This window comes from Helianthus annuus, chromosome 13, assembly GCF_002127325.2.
Source record: "Helianthus annuus cultivar XRQ/B chromosome 13, HanXRQr2.0-SUNRISE, whole genome shotgun sequence".
Classification (NCBI taxonomy): domain Eukaryota; kingdom Viridiplantae; phylum Streptophyta; class Magnoliopsida; order Asterales; family Asteraceae; genus Helianthus; species Helianthus annuus.
The window spans coordinates 72594892-72612718 of NC_035445.2; the positions used below are offsets into that span (position 1 = coordinate 72594892).

A 17827-nucleotide genomic window follows, 5' to 3' on the forward strand; every position below is an offset into this window, starting at 1 on the left:
CTCTGAACGGTTAAGCATTATACAGGCTCTTAATGGTTCAGACCTATTACTGGTTCAGCACTTAACCATATATTCAGATGTTGCCAAACAGCCCCTGAGTGTAATTATTGGTACAAAGCAAACTACAAAGTAAATAACCACATCGGTATACTAAAGTAAAATCTTTGTGAGGCGTAGCAGCTCCCCCCATGCGAACGTTGAAGACGTCCCACTAGATGACAAAACCTCCTCACACACATGACATATATATACATATAACATATACATATATTTTAGGCTCATCTCCATTTCTTTACCTCTGTCTTCTTTGCCTTATCCATCCTCACACCCAATCTACGTGGCGGATCATCCTCCAAAGGAGGACGAATATTATAGAAGATGGCAATAAATAGAAAGATATTAAGATAAGATCGATGTAGGGTTGGATGACGACAGCAATGTTGATTTTTGACTTATTTATTAACTGCCGAAATCTTATATATAGCACTACCTTGTGAATGTCATGCCCGAGCAATTAGGGCAAAGAACAATAAAGATGGCAACAATAAACGTTCAACACATGAATGATGGCAATGGAGATTCAAGTTATGCAAGCAATTCCTTTCTTCAGGTCTCTTTTAATCTTGATATCGCTATCCATAATCCCCTAAGAATATGTAAACGTATCGTAACTTAATTTCTTTGCAGGAACATGCGATACGAAGAGCGTTACCTTTTTTAAAACATGCAATTAAGGATATGGCTAATCATGATGTCTTCTTCAAAAACGATTGTTTCATGATAGCAGATTTAGGATGTTCCTCTGGCATGAATACTCTATTGGTAGCATCTAACATTATTAATATACTCCATGAGGTGTGTCACGAAAATAATCGTAAAACACCACAGTCTCAAGTGTGCTTAAACGACTTATTTGGAAATGATTTTAATAATCTTTTTAAGTTATTACCCGACTTTTATGACAATCTTAAGAAGGACCAGGGAGAAAGTATTGGCGGTTGCTTTGTTTCAGTTGTTCCAGGTTCCTTCTATGGTAGACTCTTTCCTGACAAAAGTTTGCATTTCGTTCACTCCTCTTATAGCATTCAATGGCTTTCTCAGGTACCATACCAATCCAACTCTATATCATCCTATATATACAATATGGTTATATTAGCAAGAAAAATAAACAAGATATATTTATGAGATATGCTAGTTTTAAAAACATGTGTACTACATGTATATATTTACAAGATGGAGTATCATTTATTTATACTTTAAAAATAACTTTTATGGGATATAGATTTGCAAGCATGTGTTATACTTTGGACTCCAACTTAAACAACCAATCAAAATATATAATGTTCCAAGTTATTTTATTTTTGTGGTCCTCTAAAAAATGGTGTACGCCCCGCCGATCGGTCCCACGATTAACATGAGGATGATAAATCACATATCTCAGAGTAAATCAGTTGATGTCGGGGTTTTATCCCTAGACTTAAACAATAGATTCTCAAATTCTTACCACTAAGACACTATAAATATAATGAACATGATAGGTACCTGAAGGTCTTGAAAGTAATAAATTAAACTTATACATTTCGAAAACAAGTTCGCTTAATGTACTCCAAGCATATGGAAAGCAATTTCATGCCGACTTTACAAAGTTTCTAGAATTGCGCTATGAAGAAATAGTATGCGGTGGACACATGTTTATAACGTTACCTGGGCGAAGTAAAGTTGATCCAGCTAGTGATGATTGTTGGAGTCTATGGGATTTACTAACAAAATCACTTCTTGAATTGCTAAAAGAGGTATTTGTTTTTGTATTCTAATTCTAACTCAAGTTAACGAAGAATATGCTCTTTAGAGCTTCTAGTTTGCTTATAATACTAATTAATTATATGTTTTATCAAATACTACAGGAGCTGATTCGAGAATCAGATATTAACTCATTCAATTTTCCATTTTATCTTCCATGTGAGGATGAAGTTAGGAACATCATTCAAGATAATGGATCATTTTCTGTTGATAACATGAATGTTTATGAAGTAAACTGGGATCCAGATGATACCGATTACACAAATATGGATGATTTAAACTTAGAGCATAACCACAACCAAGGGATAAACACAACAATGAAAAACACCGCAAAAGTGATTAGAGCTATTACAGAACCAATGTTGACTTCTCATTTTGGGAGTTCCATAATTGATGTGCTATATAAGAAGTACGAGAAGCATGTGGAAGAACGTTTAGCTACCAAGAAAACAAGACAATTTACTATTGTCATTTCATTAACCAAAAATGAATAATATTAGCAAGTGTTAAATTCACTTATACTGATGAGGTGAATTCTATCATTAAATACATCATGATGTTCAGAAGGTCTATTTGGTTTGGTTATCATACCTTTTATTTATTTTGGTTTTATTTGGAAATTATTTCAAATAAATTTACTTATACATGATGAGTTGAATTCTAGTCATTAATTATATCATGATGCTGAGAAGGTCTATTTGGTTTCGTCAATCCAAACCTTTTATTTATTTGGGTCTTATCCGGATAGGGGAAGGTTCATTTGAGAATAACATTTTATTGAGAAGAAAAAGAATAAAAAGGTACAATTGTAAAACATTAAATAGTTTTTTTTTCATCTCATTTATTATTATGTTTGACTAATTAATAAGTCACTAAGACTATAATCCTCCACACTATATATTTTTGCCTACACACATCAAAAGTTATCCTACACATTTCGAAATTTATCCTACATATATTGAAATTTATCCTACACAACTCGTAATTTATCCTACACACCTCGTATTTATCCTACACTATAAATGAATTTTTATTTTTATTTTTTGTGAAAAATATATATCTTAAAAATAAGTTATAAATTTAATAATATACCCTTATAGTCACATTAAGTACAAATATTAAATGAAGTCTAATGAATGATTCCTATTGGTTGAAATTTCTTCTTTTTTCTTCTTATAAAGAATTTCTTCTCATTTGAACCCTCCACTATCCGGATATTAGATATATATTTCAAAGAAAACTAGTTATTTTTCGCCCGCGCGTTGCGGCGAGACCCAATGACTACAAAAGGCGTGTCAGCAACCGCAAACAGATACCGAATATCAAAACATAAATAAAATGATGTGGTAAGGATAGTCACTCCGTCATAAAAAACGATTATAAATAACCTAATATATAATAATAGCACCCACACGTCCTACACGTTGGAAATTCGGTTGTTTTCAGTTCAGTTATTACGGTGCTAACACGTTAAAATATGGATGAGCTCGGTACCGGTAACGGCAGCGAAAGTACCGATTCGGAAAATCATCGAAATTAGGTACCGGCACCGAAAATGCTCGGTACAATACGGTATGGTATTTGAAGGTAAAAATCAATAAATACAGGTATGATATTAGACCGGTGTCGAACCGAAAGTAACGATTCTGAAAACGCCAAAAGGTGGGTACCAAATTGGTACCGAAAATGATTTGGTATAGTAAATTTGGTACCGATACGATACCGATTCGTTTACAGGATTTGATACGATTTGCTCATCAATATTTTAAATATCCAAGTTAATTTTACATACTACAATTCATTCATTACAGAAAAAGACAAAAAAGAAAGCAAAATAAGTTGTTGTGTATATAAAACCTCATTCAAACGAAATACAGTTTACTTACTGTGTGTATGAAAAGTAATCTAAACGGTGCAATTACTTGCATTGATGCATTGCTACAGGATTTGATGAGCTCGGTACCAACCGGTACCGAAAATACCGTTACCAAAATCCCCAAAAGCGGGTACCGGTACCGAATATACCTAGTATGGTACGGTTCGGTACCGGTTGGTACTGGTACGGCACCGGTATTTGAGGGTAAAAACCGCTGAATACCTGTGCAGAACCGGTACCGAAAATACACCGGTTTGGTAAATTTGAGACCAGTACCTATGCCCGATACCATTTGCTCATCTCTTAATGATGTTACTATTCATTCCATTCTAATTTTAAATAATTCTAATTCTAATTTTAATTTAACACTAAATCACTGTTCTTTCAACTTCTTTTTTATCATATATAGATTTAGAATACAGAAGGAAATATTTTCATATTTTGACTCTATTTATATGAATATGAATATGATAATGATAATAATAGTTGTAATTGTAATTGCTATTCATCCACCACTTGTGGTTTTGTGGTACGAGGCTTTGGCTTTTCTGTGGAGACTTAATTGATCCTCACTCCTGTCACTTTTGGTAGATTAAGTGATGTGCACAAAATGCAACATATAAATTACATCGGTTGTGGCATAAAACTAACCCTTTTTAGTACTAATGTTGGAAAAAGTATGCTTTTGTCTTCCTTTTGTATTTTCAGGATTAAATGAGCTCAAATGAACAAAAGAAGCAAAAAGACAGCTAAATCTAACATAAATACAAGAAAAGGAACAAAAGTGGAATGCCTGACCTCCCGATAGCATCTTCCCAAGCAAAACAAAGAAGACAGAAGACTGAACACGCCCCATGCTCAGTAAGCACGGGACCGTGCCCAAGTGGCAGCAGAAAAGACAAAGTCATAGAAGCTTCTGTTGCCCACCACGGGGCCGTGCCCAGCGGACACGGGGGCGTGGTCAACTCCCTGCAGACGCATTTATTGAAATTGCCAATTGCAATTAATGAAGAGAGAGTCACATGGACACGGGGCCGTGCCCAGCGGACACGGGGCCGTGCCCGAGCTTCTGTTCAGCCTATAAATAGGAGTGTTTGGAGCTTTTGCAACTCATCCCTTGGCACACCACCTCTCTCACACTTCACCCACCACCCACCACCATCACAACACCATCAACCACCACCATCATCCATTGTCCATCGTAGAGTGTGTAAGTCGTCTCGGGATCCAAGATTGATCGTAAGAGTTCTTGACAATCAACGGCCATGTTTGCCTAAGTCTCTTACATCACTTGGTGAAGACAAGTGTTTAGTGTAATACTTTTTATTTTTAATCTTTTGCACTTTTTAATTGGTTTTGTATTAATGACTTTAATTACTAGTTTCTTATGTTGAAGGTGATTCTTCCTTATCGTTTGTCCGTGGTGTCTTGGCATTATTTTACTGTCTATATAAAATAAAAGATTTTCACCATTCATATCTCCACGGTCTATATGGAGTTATGTTGGCTACCTGGTCGGGGGTTAACGGAACGGTTTGGTAAGAGTCTTGCCATTGTTCAGTGTATAGATCCTGCAAAGGACCTGGGTCAAATTTAGGGTCTCCTTCAATACCCAAAGGTATTGGATGGCGGGGGTCCAACCTCTTTGATCCCCTCATAAGTTAAACTACTATTAAAACTTTAACCCGGCTACTTAGGACTGTATCCCTGCTGACTCAGACTACTTAGTCGAGGGTAACGTCGCCTTCAAAAGAGGGGCCTACCACATTATGCATTAATAACTTAATTAATTATCTTTCAATAATCCGACCCCTTAGGATTGTATCCTTGCTGACTCAAACTACTGGGTTGAGGGTAACGTCGCCTTCAAAAGAGGGGCCTACTACAATAACTAAGATAATCTCTTAAACAAGTGCAAAAGTGCGAAAATAATCAAAGGTTACACTACACACGAGTCGGATCCAAGTGATTCATCTTGTCTATCTGTTTTATTTTTATTTTATTTTTCATCATTTTAGTTAGTTTTATTTTCTTAGTTTAAAAACCTTTTTCTAACATTTTGATTTGATTAGACATTGAGGATAAACCGGTACTAAAAGCTCTTGTGTCCTTGGACGACCTTGGTATCTTACCAACACTATACTACGTCCACGATGGGTGCACTTGCCCATATGTGTGTTTAGTGTTAGTAAATATCGTGTTTTATAAATTTAAAACTTGGCTAAAAAGTGTAAAAAGGGCTTAAAATATATACCTAAAACATATACACACTTACACGCATCAAGTTTTTGGCGTCGTTGTCGGGGACACAAGGATTTTAAGAAAGTTAGGAATCAACAGCCTAATCATTTTTCTATTTTCTTTTTATTTATTTTTTAGGATTTTCTTAATTTTTCAGCTTCTGTAGAACTCAGCACGGGTCGTGCCCACTGAACACGCCCCGTACCCAATCATTGGAACTGGCAATCTTGTTTTAAGTCAGACTGTAAGCTGAACACGGGGCCGTGCCCACCCAACACGCCCCTGTGCCCAAGATTCAGTTACTGAAAATAGAACCGTAAGATCCCGACGGTTGGTAATTTCTGACACAAAAATGAGTGATAATGATCTTTTTTACTTTCGACACTCTTATGGTACGTGGTGCCAATTATGTGGAGGCGGTCATAAAGAATTAGAATGCTATTTTCTAAATTATAAGCCCCACTATATAGACCCATCATTTGCATGTAGCCTTAAGAGGGGCGAAAATAAAAATAATCCTTATCTCTCCCTCGAATGCGCCCAGTCAGATATTTTAGGAGAAATGCTTCTTGATGAACTATTTCAACTTGAAGATCTGATTCTTAATTGGTTAAAAGAACTTAAGATGGATTTCCTTAATTCATCTCAAGACGATGACCAATAAGAAGTGTTGGGGTCGCATTCAAACAACCTTGTTGCTCCCGATAATACCTTCAACTCTAGCGAAGACTTGGACGATAGTCGTCCCTGTGCCGGTTGTGCCGTGGGTTTTTCCCATGTGTTTAATATATTAAAAGCGTGGTATTTTACTCTGATAAATAATTTCCTAACTACGGTCCGGATATAATTTCCGCTGCCAAAATGGATAAACACAAGATACCACCCAAACTGGCCGCGGCCGCCCGTTCCCGGGTTGCTAAGGAACGGGGGTTGGTACACTTTCACTGAATGGATTCTTCTTCTGAGGGGGTTATCTCAATAATCTTTTGTTGAATGAGATGGACAAATATTCAAGAAAAAGAGACTGATGACAGTAATATGCCTTCATTTGAGCTTTGTTCTTGATGAATATTGGCATGGAATAAAGGGATCAACACATGTGTAAAATGCTATTTTGGACTCCATTACTATAAATAGCATCAAGCAAGAGTTGATCTTCAATGACATGCCATCAAACAAGAATATCACACCAGAAAATAGGATGCCACTAAGCATGTTCGTCTAAAAAAGACGGTGTTTATGTAGGAAAGTTGACATCTAGCTAAGGTATTCAAAGGTTCAAAATGCCAGAAACAAATTCAAGAAGAAGAGCATGATGACAGTGAAGATTCGGAAGAGAAATTAGATTACCATTTTTAATTTGTTTTTCTTTTTCATTTTATATTGTTTTGTTATCAAATTATCTGTTGTTTGATATCTAATTCTTTACAAATAAAATACATTATTATATAAAACGTCAAAAACTACAAACACCAAAACGCTAGTAGTATGAAAACTGTGAGAACGGGTGCTGGCAAAGCACCTTGTTAAATGTATTAAACGCCAAAAAATTCACTAAACGCCATTAAAAACATTTGGTCTTATTGTAATCTTATGAAAATATTAATATCTCGTAAGTGAAGTATTATACAACGCCACAAAACGCCAAAAAATTAACCAGAACACGCTATAACGCCAAAAAAATTATCTATGTAACACAACAATTAATTCAACGTCAAAAAGTTTAATAAATACAATTAACGCCAAAATAATCTTAGACGCCAGAAAATGTTATAGTGCGTTGGGAAAATAAAAGAAGATTGAAAAGACAAAAAAACCCCTCACCCATATCCCGCACCACATATTTGACCAGTATACGTTCTCACCGTTCTCACACTTTTAAGCGTTTTCTCCTGATCTCGTTTCTATATATATACATGTTAAAACGTGCTAAAATAAATAAGCTTGTGGTTTTATGGTCGAGTTATATAAGTATGTTATGATTCATTTGTAGTTGGAAAAAGGGTTATTGGATTTATCACCCTTAACTGTTGGCTATTGACCACTGCCACCCCCAACTATCACTTTGACGCTCGCCACCCCCAACTTAACACTTAGTGTGTTCTATCACCACGTCGTTAACTGATCACTAACTTTTGATCGTGTTACTATACATTTGGGGTGTCCTAAGATCCCTAAAATCTTCCTAAGATCCCAATGACACCCCCAAAAGTATAGTAACGGGATCTAAAGTTAGTACATCAGTTAACGATGTGGTGACATAACACATTAAGTGTTAAGTTGGGGGTGACATACGCGAACGTGATAGTTAGAGGTGGCAGTGGCCAATAGCCAATAGTTTGGGTGGATAAAATCCAATAACCATGGTAAAAAGGCTGTTATTTCTCTACCGACATCATTCATTTTCGTTGTCATTGTATGACTAGAAACACGTTGCAATATTGTTTTGTTGGAGAAGTAAATTTAACAAAAAATATTAATATTTACTTGTATATTATAATTTAGTTGTATATAAAAATTTGTTCTTAGTGACACAAAAAAAAAATCAACTAAGGGCTGTTTGTTTACCTTTTAAGGAAACTGTTAATGGTTCAGAGTTCTTACTGGTTCAGCACTTAATGGTTCAGGCTGTTTGTTTCACGAGTAGATGTCTGAATTGTTCAGACATTTGCCTCTGAGTGGTTGAGATTTATACAGAGTCTGAATGGTTAAGACCTCTAATCTGAATTGGTTAGGCATTTGCCTCTGAACGGTTAAGCATTATACAGGCTCTTAATGGTTCAGACCTATTACTGGTTCAGCACTTAACCATATATTCAGATGTTGCCAAACAGCCCCTGAGTGTAATTATTGGTACAAAGCAAACTACAAAGTAAATAACCACATCGGTATACTAAAGTAAAATCTTTGTGAGGCGTAGCAGCTCCCCCCATGCGAACGTTGAAGACGTCCCACTAGATGACAAAACCTCCTCACACACATGACATATATATACATATAACATATACATATATTTTAGGCTCATCTCCATTTCTTTACCTCTGTCTTCTTTGCCTTATCCATCCTCACACCCAATCTACGTGGCGGATCATCCTCCAAAGAAGGACGAATATTATAGAAGATGGCAATAAATAGAAAGATATTAAGATAAGATCGATGTAGGGTTGGATGACGACAGCAATGTTGATTTTTGACTTATTTATTAACTGCCGAAATCTTATATATAGCACTACCTTGTGAATGTCATGCCCGAGCAATTAGGGCAAAGAACAATAAAGATGGCAACAATAAACGTTCAACACATGAATGATGGCAATGGAGATTCAAGTTATGCAAGCAATTCCTTTCTTCAGGTCTCTTTTAATCTTGATATCGCTATCCATGATCCCCTAAGAATATGTAAACGTATCGTAACTTAATTTCTTTGCAGGAACATGCGATACGAAGAGCGTTACCTTTTTTAAAACATGCAATTAAGGATATGGCTAATCATGATGTCTTCTTCAAAAACGATTGTTTCATGATAGCAGATTTAGGATGTTCCTCTGGCATGAATACTCTATTGGTAGCATCTAACATTATTAATATACTCCATGAGGTGTGTCACGAAAATAATCGTAAAACACCACAGTCTCAAGTGTGCTTAAACGACTTATTTGGAAATGATTTTAATAATCTTTTTAAGTTATTACCCGACTTTTATGACAATCTTAAGAAGGACCAGGGAGAAAGTATTGGCGGTTGCTTTGTTTCAGTTGTTCCAGGTTCCTTCTATGGTAGACTCTTTCCTGACAAAAGTTTGCATTTCGTTCACTCCTCTTATAGCATTCAATGGCTTTCTCAGGTACCATACCAATCCAACTCTATATCATCCTATATATACAATATGGTTATATTAGCAAGAAAAATAAACAAGATATATTTATGAGATATGCTAGTTTTAAAAACATGTGTACTACATGTATATATTTACAAGATGGAGTATCATTTATTTATACTTTAAAAATAACTTTTATGGGATATAGATTTGCAAGCATGTGTTATACTTTGGACTCCAACTTAAACAACCAATCAAAATATATAATGTTCCAAGTTATTTTATTTTTGTGGTCCTCTAAAAAATGGTGTACGCCCCGCCGATCGGTCCCACGATTAACATGAGGATGATAAATCACATATCTCAGAGTAAATCAGTTGATGTCGGGGTTTTATCCCTAGACTTAAACAATAGATTCTCAAATTCTTACCACTAAGACACTATAAATATAATGAACATGATAGGTACCTGAAGGTCTTGAAAGTAATAAATTAAACTTATACATTTCGAAAACAAGTTCGCTTAATGTACTCCAAGCATATGGAAAGCAATTTCATGCCGACTTTACAAAGTTTCTAGAATTGCGCTATGAAGAAATAGTATGCGGTGGACACATGTTTATAACGTTACCTGGGCGAAGTAAAGTTGATCCAGCTAGTGATGATTGTTGGAGTCTATGGGATTTACTAACAAAATCACTTCTTGAATTGCTAAAAGAGGTATTTGTTTTTGTATTCTAATTCTAACTCAAGTTAACGAAGAATATGCTCTTTAGAGCTTCTAGTTTGCTTATAATACTAATTAATTATATGTTTTATCAAATACTACAGGAGCTGATTCGAGAATCAGATATTAACTCATTCAATTTTCCATTTTATCTTCCATGTGAGGATGAAGTTAGGAACATCATTCAAGATAATGGATCATTTTCTGTTGATAACATGAATGTTTATGAAGTAAACTGGGATCCAGATGATACCGATTACACAAATATGGATGATTTAAACTTAGAGCATAACCACAACCAAGGGATAAACACAACAATGAAAAACACCGCAAAAGTGATTAGAGCTATTACAGAACCAATGTTGACTTCTCATTTTGGGAGTTCCATAATTGATGTGCTATATAAGAAGTACGAGAAGCATGTGGAAGAACGTTTAGCTACCAAGAAAACAAGACAATTTACTATTGTCATTTCATTAACCAAAAATGAATAATATTAGCAAGTGTTAAATTCACTTATACTGATGAGGTGAATTCTATCATTAAATACATCATGATGTTCAGAAGGTCTATTTGGTTTGGTTATCATACCTTTTATTTATTTTGGTTTTATTTGGAAATTATTTCAAATAAATTTACTTATACATGATGAGTTGAATTCTAGTCATTAATTATATCATGATGCTGAGAAGGTCTATTTGGTTTCGTCAATCCAAACCTTTTATTTATTTGGGTCTTATCCGGATAGGGGAAGGTTCATTTGAGAATAACATTTTATTGAGAAGAAAAAGAATAAAAAGGTACAATTGTAAAACATTAAATAGTTTTTTTTTCATCTCATTTATTATTATGTTTGACTAATTAATAAGTCACTAAGACTATAATCCTCCACACTATATATTTTTGCCTACACACATCAAAAGTTATCCTACACATTTCGAAATTTATCCTACATATATTGAAATTTATCCTACACAACTCGTAATTTATCCTACACACCTCGTATTTATCCTACACTATAAATGAATTTTTATTTTTATTTTTTGTGAAAAATATATATCTTAAAAATAAGTTATAAATTTAATAATATACCCTTATAGTCACATTAAGTACAAATATTAAATGAAGTCTAATGAATGATTCCTATTGGTTGAAATTTCTTCTTTTTTCTTCTTATAAAGAATTTCTTCTCATTTGAACCCTCCACTATCCGGATATTAGATATATATTTCAAAGAAAACTAGTTATTTTTCGCCCGCGCGTTGCGGCGAGACCCAATGACTACAAAAGGCGTGTCAGCAACCGCAAACAGATACCGAATATCAAAACATAAATAAAATGATGTGGTAAGGATAGTCACTCCGTCATAAAAAACGATTATAAATAACCTAATATATAATAATAGCACCCACACGTCCTACACGTTGGAAATTCGGTTGTTTTCAGTTCAGTTATTACGGTGCTAACACGTTAAAATATGGATGAGCTCGGTACCGGTAACGGCAGCGAAAGTACCGATTCGGAAAATCATCGAAATTAGGTACCGGCACCGAAAATGCTCGGTACAATACGGTATGGTATTTGAAGGTAAAAATCAATAAATACAGGTATGATATTAGACCGGTGTCGAACCGAAAGTAACGATTCTGAAAACGCCAAAAGGTGGGTACCAAATTGGTACCGAAAATGATTTGGTATAGTAAATTTGGTACCGATACGATACCGATTCGTTTACAGGATTTGATACGATTTGCTCATCAATATTTTAAATATCCAAGTTAATTTTACATACTACAATTCATTCATTACAGAAAAAGACAAAAAAGAAAGCAAAATAAGTTGTTGTGTATATAAAACCTCATTCAAACGAAATACAGTTTACTTACTGTGTGTATGAAAAGTAATCTAAACGGTGCAATTACTTGCATTGATGCATTGCTACAGGATTTGATGAGCTCGGTACCAACCGGTACCGAAAATACCGTTACCAAAATCCCCAAAAGCGGGTACCGGTACCGAATATACCTAGTATGGTACGGTTCGGTACCGGTTGGTACTGGTACGGCACCGGTATTTGAGGGTAAAAACCGCTGAATACCTGTGCAGAACCGGTACCGAAAATACACCGGTTTGGTAAATTTGAGAACAGTACCTATGCCCGATACCATTTGCTCATCTCTTAATGATGTTACTATTCATTCCATTCTAATTTTAAATAATTCTAATTCTAATTTTAATTTAACACTAAATCACTGTTCTTTCAACTTCTTTTTTATCATATATAGATTTAGAATACAGAAGGAAATATTTTCATATTTTGACTCTATTTATATGAATATGAATATGATAATGATAATAATAGTTGTAATTGTAATTGCTATTCATCCACCACTTGTGGTTTTGTGGTACGAGGCTTTGGCTTTTCTGTGGAGACTTAATTGATCCTCACTCCTGTCACTTTTGGTAGATTAAGTGATGTGCACAAAATGCAACATATAAATTACATCGGTTGTGGCATAAAACTAACCCTTTTTAGTACTAATGTTGGAAAAAGTATGCTTTTGTCTTCCTTTTGTATTTTCAGGATTAAATGAGCTCAAATGAACAAAAGAAGCAAAAAGACAGCTAAATCTAACATAAATACAAGAAAAGGAACAAAAGTGGAATGCCTGACCTCCCGATAGCATCTTCCCAAGCAAAACAAAGAAGACAGAAGACTGAACACGCCCCATGCTCAGTAAGCACGGGACCGTGCCCAAGTGGCAGCAGAAAAGACAAAGTCATAGAAGCTTCTGTTGCCCACCACGGGGTCGTGCCCAGCGGACACGGGGGCGTGGTCAACTCCCTGCAGACGCATTTATTGAAATTGCCAATTGCAATTAATGAAGAGAGAGTCACATGGACACGGGGCCGTGCCCAGCGGACACGGGGCCGTGCCCGAGCTTCTGTTCAGCCTATAAATAGGAGTGTTTGGAGCTTTTGCAACTCATCCCTTGGCACACCACCTCTCTCACACTTCACCCACCACCCACCACCATCACAACACCATCAACCACCACCATCATCCATTGTCCATCGTAGAGTGTGTAAGTCGTCTCGGGATCCAAGATTGATCGTAAGAGTTCTTGACAATCAACGGCCATGTTTGCCTAAGTCTCTTACATCACTTGGTGAAGACAAGTGTTTAGTGTAATACTTTTTATTTTTAATCTTTTGCACTTTTTAATTGGTTTTGTATTAATGACTTTAATTACTAGTTTCTTATGTTGAAGGTGATTCTTCCTTATCGTTTGTCCGTGGTGTCTTGGCATTATTTTACTGTCTATATAAAATAAAAGATTTTCACCATTCATATCTCCACGGTCTATATGGAGTTATGTTGGCTACCTGGTCGGGGGTTAACGGAACGGTTTGGTAAGAGTCTTGCCATTGTTCAGTGTATAGATCCTGCAAAGGACCTGGGTCAAATTTAGGGTCTCCTTCAATACCCAAAGGTATTGGATGGCGGGGGTCCAAACTCTTTGATCCCTCATAAGTTAAACTACTATTAAAACTTTAACCCGGCTACTTAGGACTGTATCCCTGCTGACTCAGACTACTTAGTCGAGGGTAACGTCGCCTTCAAAAGAGGGGCCTACCACATTATGCATTAATAACTTAATTAATTATCTTTCAATAATCCGACCCCTTAGGATTGTATCCTTGCTGACTCAAACTACTGGGTTGAGGGTAACGTCGCCTTCAAAAGAGGGGCCTACTACAATAACTAAGATAATCTCTTAAACAAGTGCAAAAGTGCGAAAATAATCAAAGGTTACACTACACACGAGTCGGATCCAAGTGATTCATCTTGTCTATCTGTTTTATTTTTATTTTATTTTTCATCATTTTAGTTAGTTTTATTTTCTTAGTTTAAAAACCTTTTTCTAACATTTTGATTTGATTAGACATTGAGGATAAACCGGTACTAAAAGCTCTTGTGTCCTTGGACGACCTTGGTATCTTACCAACACTATACTACGTCCACGATGGGTGCACTTGCCCATATGTGTGTTTAGTGTTAGTAAATATCGTGTTTTATAAATTTAAAACTTGGCTAAAAAGTGTAAAAAGGGCTTAAAATATATACCTAAAACATATACACACTTACACGCATCAAGTTTTTGGCGTCGTTGTCGGGGACACAAGGATTTTAAGAAAGTTAGGAATCAACAGCCTAATCATTTTTCTATTTTCTTTTTATTTATTTTTTAGGATTTTCTTAATTTTTCAGCTTCTGTAGAACTCAGCACGGGTCGTGCCCACTGAACACGCCCCGTACCCAATCATTGGAACTGGCAATCTTGTTTTAAGTCAGACTGTAAGCTGAACACGGGGCCGTGCCCACCCAACACGCCCCTGTGCCCAAGATTCAGTTACTGAAAATAGAACCGTAAGATCCCGACGGTTGGTAATTTCTGACACAAAAATGAGTGATAATGATCTTTTTTACTTTCGACACTCTTATGGTACGTGGTGCCAATTATGTGGAGGCGGTCATAAAGAATTAGAATGCTATTTTCTAAATTATAAGCCCCACTATATAGACCCATCATTTGCATGTAGCCTTAAGAGGGGCGAAAATAAAAATAATCCTTATCTCTCCCTCGAATGCGCCCAGTCAGATATTTTAGGAGAAATGCTTCTTGATGAACTATTTCAACTTGAAGATCTGATTCTTAATTGGTTAAAAGAACTTAAGATGGATTTCCTTAATTCATCTCAAGACGATGACCAATAAGAAGTGTTGGGGTCGCATTCAAACAACCTTGTTGCTCCCGATAATACCTTCAACTCTAGCGAAGACTTGGACGATAGTCGTCCCTGTGCCGGTTGTGCCGTGAAGGTCTCCCCATCGACTTCGTTCGATGCATACATAGACCTGAGCGATTCGGCATACACTTTCTTTAACGAGAGCCCGGAAAAGGGTTGGACTTGTCCACCTACATTTAGCATAGGCATCACCCTCACCGACAACCTCTTGCGTTCTCGTCTTAATCTAGATCAATTAAGGTATCTTAGGCACTTTGGGGTTGTTCCATCCAGTAAGGAACCGCCCGATCTGGATAAGTTCCTTAAAAATAAGCAAACTCCATAAGACAGCTTCCAGACACGGGGCCGTGCCCAGGTCAACACGCCCCCGTGTCCACCAAAAGATTCTCTTCTGATTTTATCAGAATACGGACAAAAATGTGTCAGGATTCTGTCTGCACACGGGGCCGTGTCCAGCGTGCTGTCGTTTTCTATAAATGCAGCATGATTCCTGCTTCATTTGGACCACTTCAAAAGACAGAGATTCCTGGGATCTTCACTCATACTATCCTAGGTATGTTCTAAAAGAAGGTTCTCAAACACCCTCTTGTCTTTTCCACTTTAGTTCATTGCCTTCTCCTTCAATTTCCAACCACTACCTCCATTAAAGCTTGGAAGCTTCATGATTCCAACCTTTATTGTGATGTTTGTAAGGTCATTATTCAAGGAATCTTGCTTGAAATAAGTTATATCACTCTGTTTTAAATTATTTATGTTTAAACGTTACTTATAAACAAAGAAAATAATTTAAAACTTCAAGATTCCTTGCTTTAAAATCCTACAGACAACTGGACACGGGGCCGTGTTCATTAAACACGGGGCCGTGTCTGAGGTACTGTTTCTTAAAAATTGAGTTCTTTTCGGTCTGTTTTCCTAGAATGGCGAGCAGAACAAGCGGAGCATCTTCATCGCACTCAAGGAACAATCGATAGGGGAGGAGGTCATCAACGGCGGAAGACTCTCTTGTAAACTATGTTTACGCATTAAGAGAGGCTATTGATGAAATGACAGGGGTGGAAGAAGCATTGGTCGACCGTATCAACCATCTAACGGTGGGACTGGAAGGGTGTCTCTGGGAGGTCAACCTCTTGCACCAGAGGTTGAACATTCTCGCATCTCCTCCTTTGGTGCCTATAATAACCCAAAGGGCATGGAACGTGGTGCCTGAAGTCATCATACCAGCCGAGTGGTATGCCATGCACCCAGGGCCTCCTCAAGACATATTGCAAGGAGTCCCGGTTGGTGTTTCCCCTCCTCCACAAGATGTTGAGGAAAACGAATCCGCCTTCTTCCTCCCAAGAGAGATAGAAGAATGGCTTTAGGAAGATAACCCTCGGCCAAGAGTCCTACTACAATACCGAGGATCTATTCCCGGGATTTTGGTTCTTAATGAAAAAAATGGGACTCCGTATGATAATTTTATGTATCACTCGACCTATCTAATTTAGGACTTTTAACTTTTTATTTCTTCTTTGTTTTTAATTTCCTAGGACTATGTATCTCTCTATGATTTTTAATGAAATGATGGTTTTAAGGTTTGGATGATGTTGTAATAAATAAAACACACTCGGGATGGTGAAGGATAACAAGGGAAATGAGAAACATCACCCCATACACGGAAACAGGGCCATCCGACAACAATTCTTCATTACAGTAAGTTCAGCACGGGCCGTGTCCGCCCAACACGGCCCCGTGCTGAACAATCTGCAGAAAATCGCCCAGTTCAGGTAACTGGACACGGGCCGTGTTCACTGAACACGCCCCCGTGTCCAGGCTTCTGTTTCTTTTTATTAATTTTTGTTACTGGCACCTGAACACGGGGTCGTGCCCGGTCACCATGGGATCGTGTCCAGGATGCCAGTAACATAAAATTTTGCTTTTAACACCCTTTTACACATTCAATCAACCTAAAAACTTATTTTTGGGACACATTGAGGACAATGTGTAATTTAAGTGTGGGGGGATGCTAAAACCTTGAATCTTGCAAGTCCTAAAACCTTGAATAACAAAACTCTATTGGAACCGCTAATCACCCCAAATTTTTTCAAAAATTTTCATTTTTTTTACTTGTCTAAGTTTAAGTTGGGAATTCAAGTTCTAACAAGGTTATATTTTTACAAGTTTACAACCGATAGCGTCGTGATAAAAAGAACCAACATAAGAAAATATGAAACGGCATGACAAGCTTAGTTAAAAATTTGATTACATATACTTGATCACATAAAAACCCTTTCCCACAAAAGTGAGTTTTGAGTCTTTATCGAGCATACAAATACATATCTTTACACTAAATGCTCATTTTTCGTTTCTTGTGTGAATAGCCGCTTGGTTCGTACGACTCTAGAACTTGCCACGACAATACATTCCCGGTCCTTACCAACTTAAACCCAAGTAAGTAAATGATGGAGGCATTAAGACTAACCCTTTTTCTTTCTACACCATTATTTTCATTTTTTTACCACCTACCCAAAATCCCCCTAGTTAACCCCTTTGAGTCTAAACATTTTCATTTCTTA

At 36.6% G+C, this 17827-nt stretch overlaps 2 protein-coding genes across 2 annotated transcripts; both read left to right on the forward strand.

The window, feature by feature from the left end:
• Positions 1–495: 495 nt before the first annotated feature.
• On the forward strand, positions 496–2444 carry LOC110898159 (benzoate carboxyl methyltransferase). The gene is made up of 4 exons (XM_022144916.2): positions 496–610; positions 688–1101; positions 1539–1793; positions 1905–2444. Exons 1-4 carry the CDS (start codon positions 503–505, stop codon positions 2292–2294), a joined length of 1167 nt encoding a protein of 388 aa, XP_022000608.2. The 5' UTR covers positions 496–502; the 3' UTR covers positions 2295–2444.
• A 6711-nt stretch (positions 2445–9155) lies between these two features.
• Positions 9156–11104, forward strand: LOC110898160 (benzoate carboxyl methyltransferase). Its single transcript, XM_022144917.2, has 4 exons — positions 9156–9270; positions 9348–9761; positions 10199–10453; positions 10565–11104. Exons 1-4 carry the CDS (start codon positions 9163–9165, stop codon positions 10952–10954), a joined length of 1167 nt encoding a protein of 388 aa, XP_022000609.2. The 5' UTR covers positions 9156–9162; the 3' UTR covers positions 10955–11104.
• The last annotated feature ends 6723 nt before the right edge of the window (positions 11105–17827 follow it).

What these genes read in the sequence shown, in the direction of transcription:
- LOC110898159 (XM_022144916.2), top strand. Translation starts at nt 503, where the DNA reads ATGCCCGAGCAATTAGGGCAAAGAACAATAAAGATGGCAACAATAAAC. An exon ending in GCATTCAATGGCTTTCTCAG is followed by an intron (nt 1,102 to 1,538) that starts GTACCATACCAA and finishes TGAACATGATAG; the next exon opens with GTACCTGAAGGTCTTGAAAG. An exon ending in TTCTTGAATTGCTAAAAGAG is followed by an intron (nt 1,794 to 1,904) that starts GTATTTGTTTTT and finishes CAAATACTACAG; the next exon opens with GAGCTGATTCGAGAATCAGA.
- LOC110898160 (XM_022144917.2), top strand. Translation starts at nt 9,163, where the DNA reads ATGCCCGAGCAATTAGGGCAAAGAACAATAAAGATGGCAACAATAAAC. An exon ending in CAAGCAATTCCTTTCTTCAG is followed by an intron (nt 9,271 to 9,347) that starts GTCTCTTTTAAT and finishes ATTTCTTTGCAG; the next exon opens with GAACATGCGATACGAAGAGC. An exon ending in TTCTTGAATTGCTAAAAGAG is followed by an intron (nt 10,454 to 10,564) that starts GTATTTGTTTTT and finishes CAAATACTACAG; the next exon opens with GAGCTGATTCGAGAATCAGA.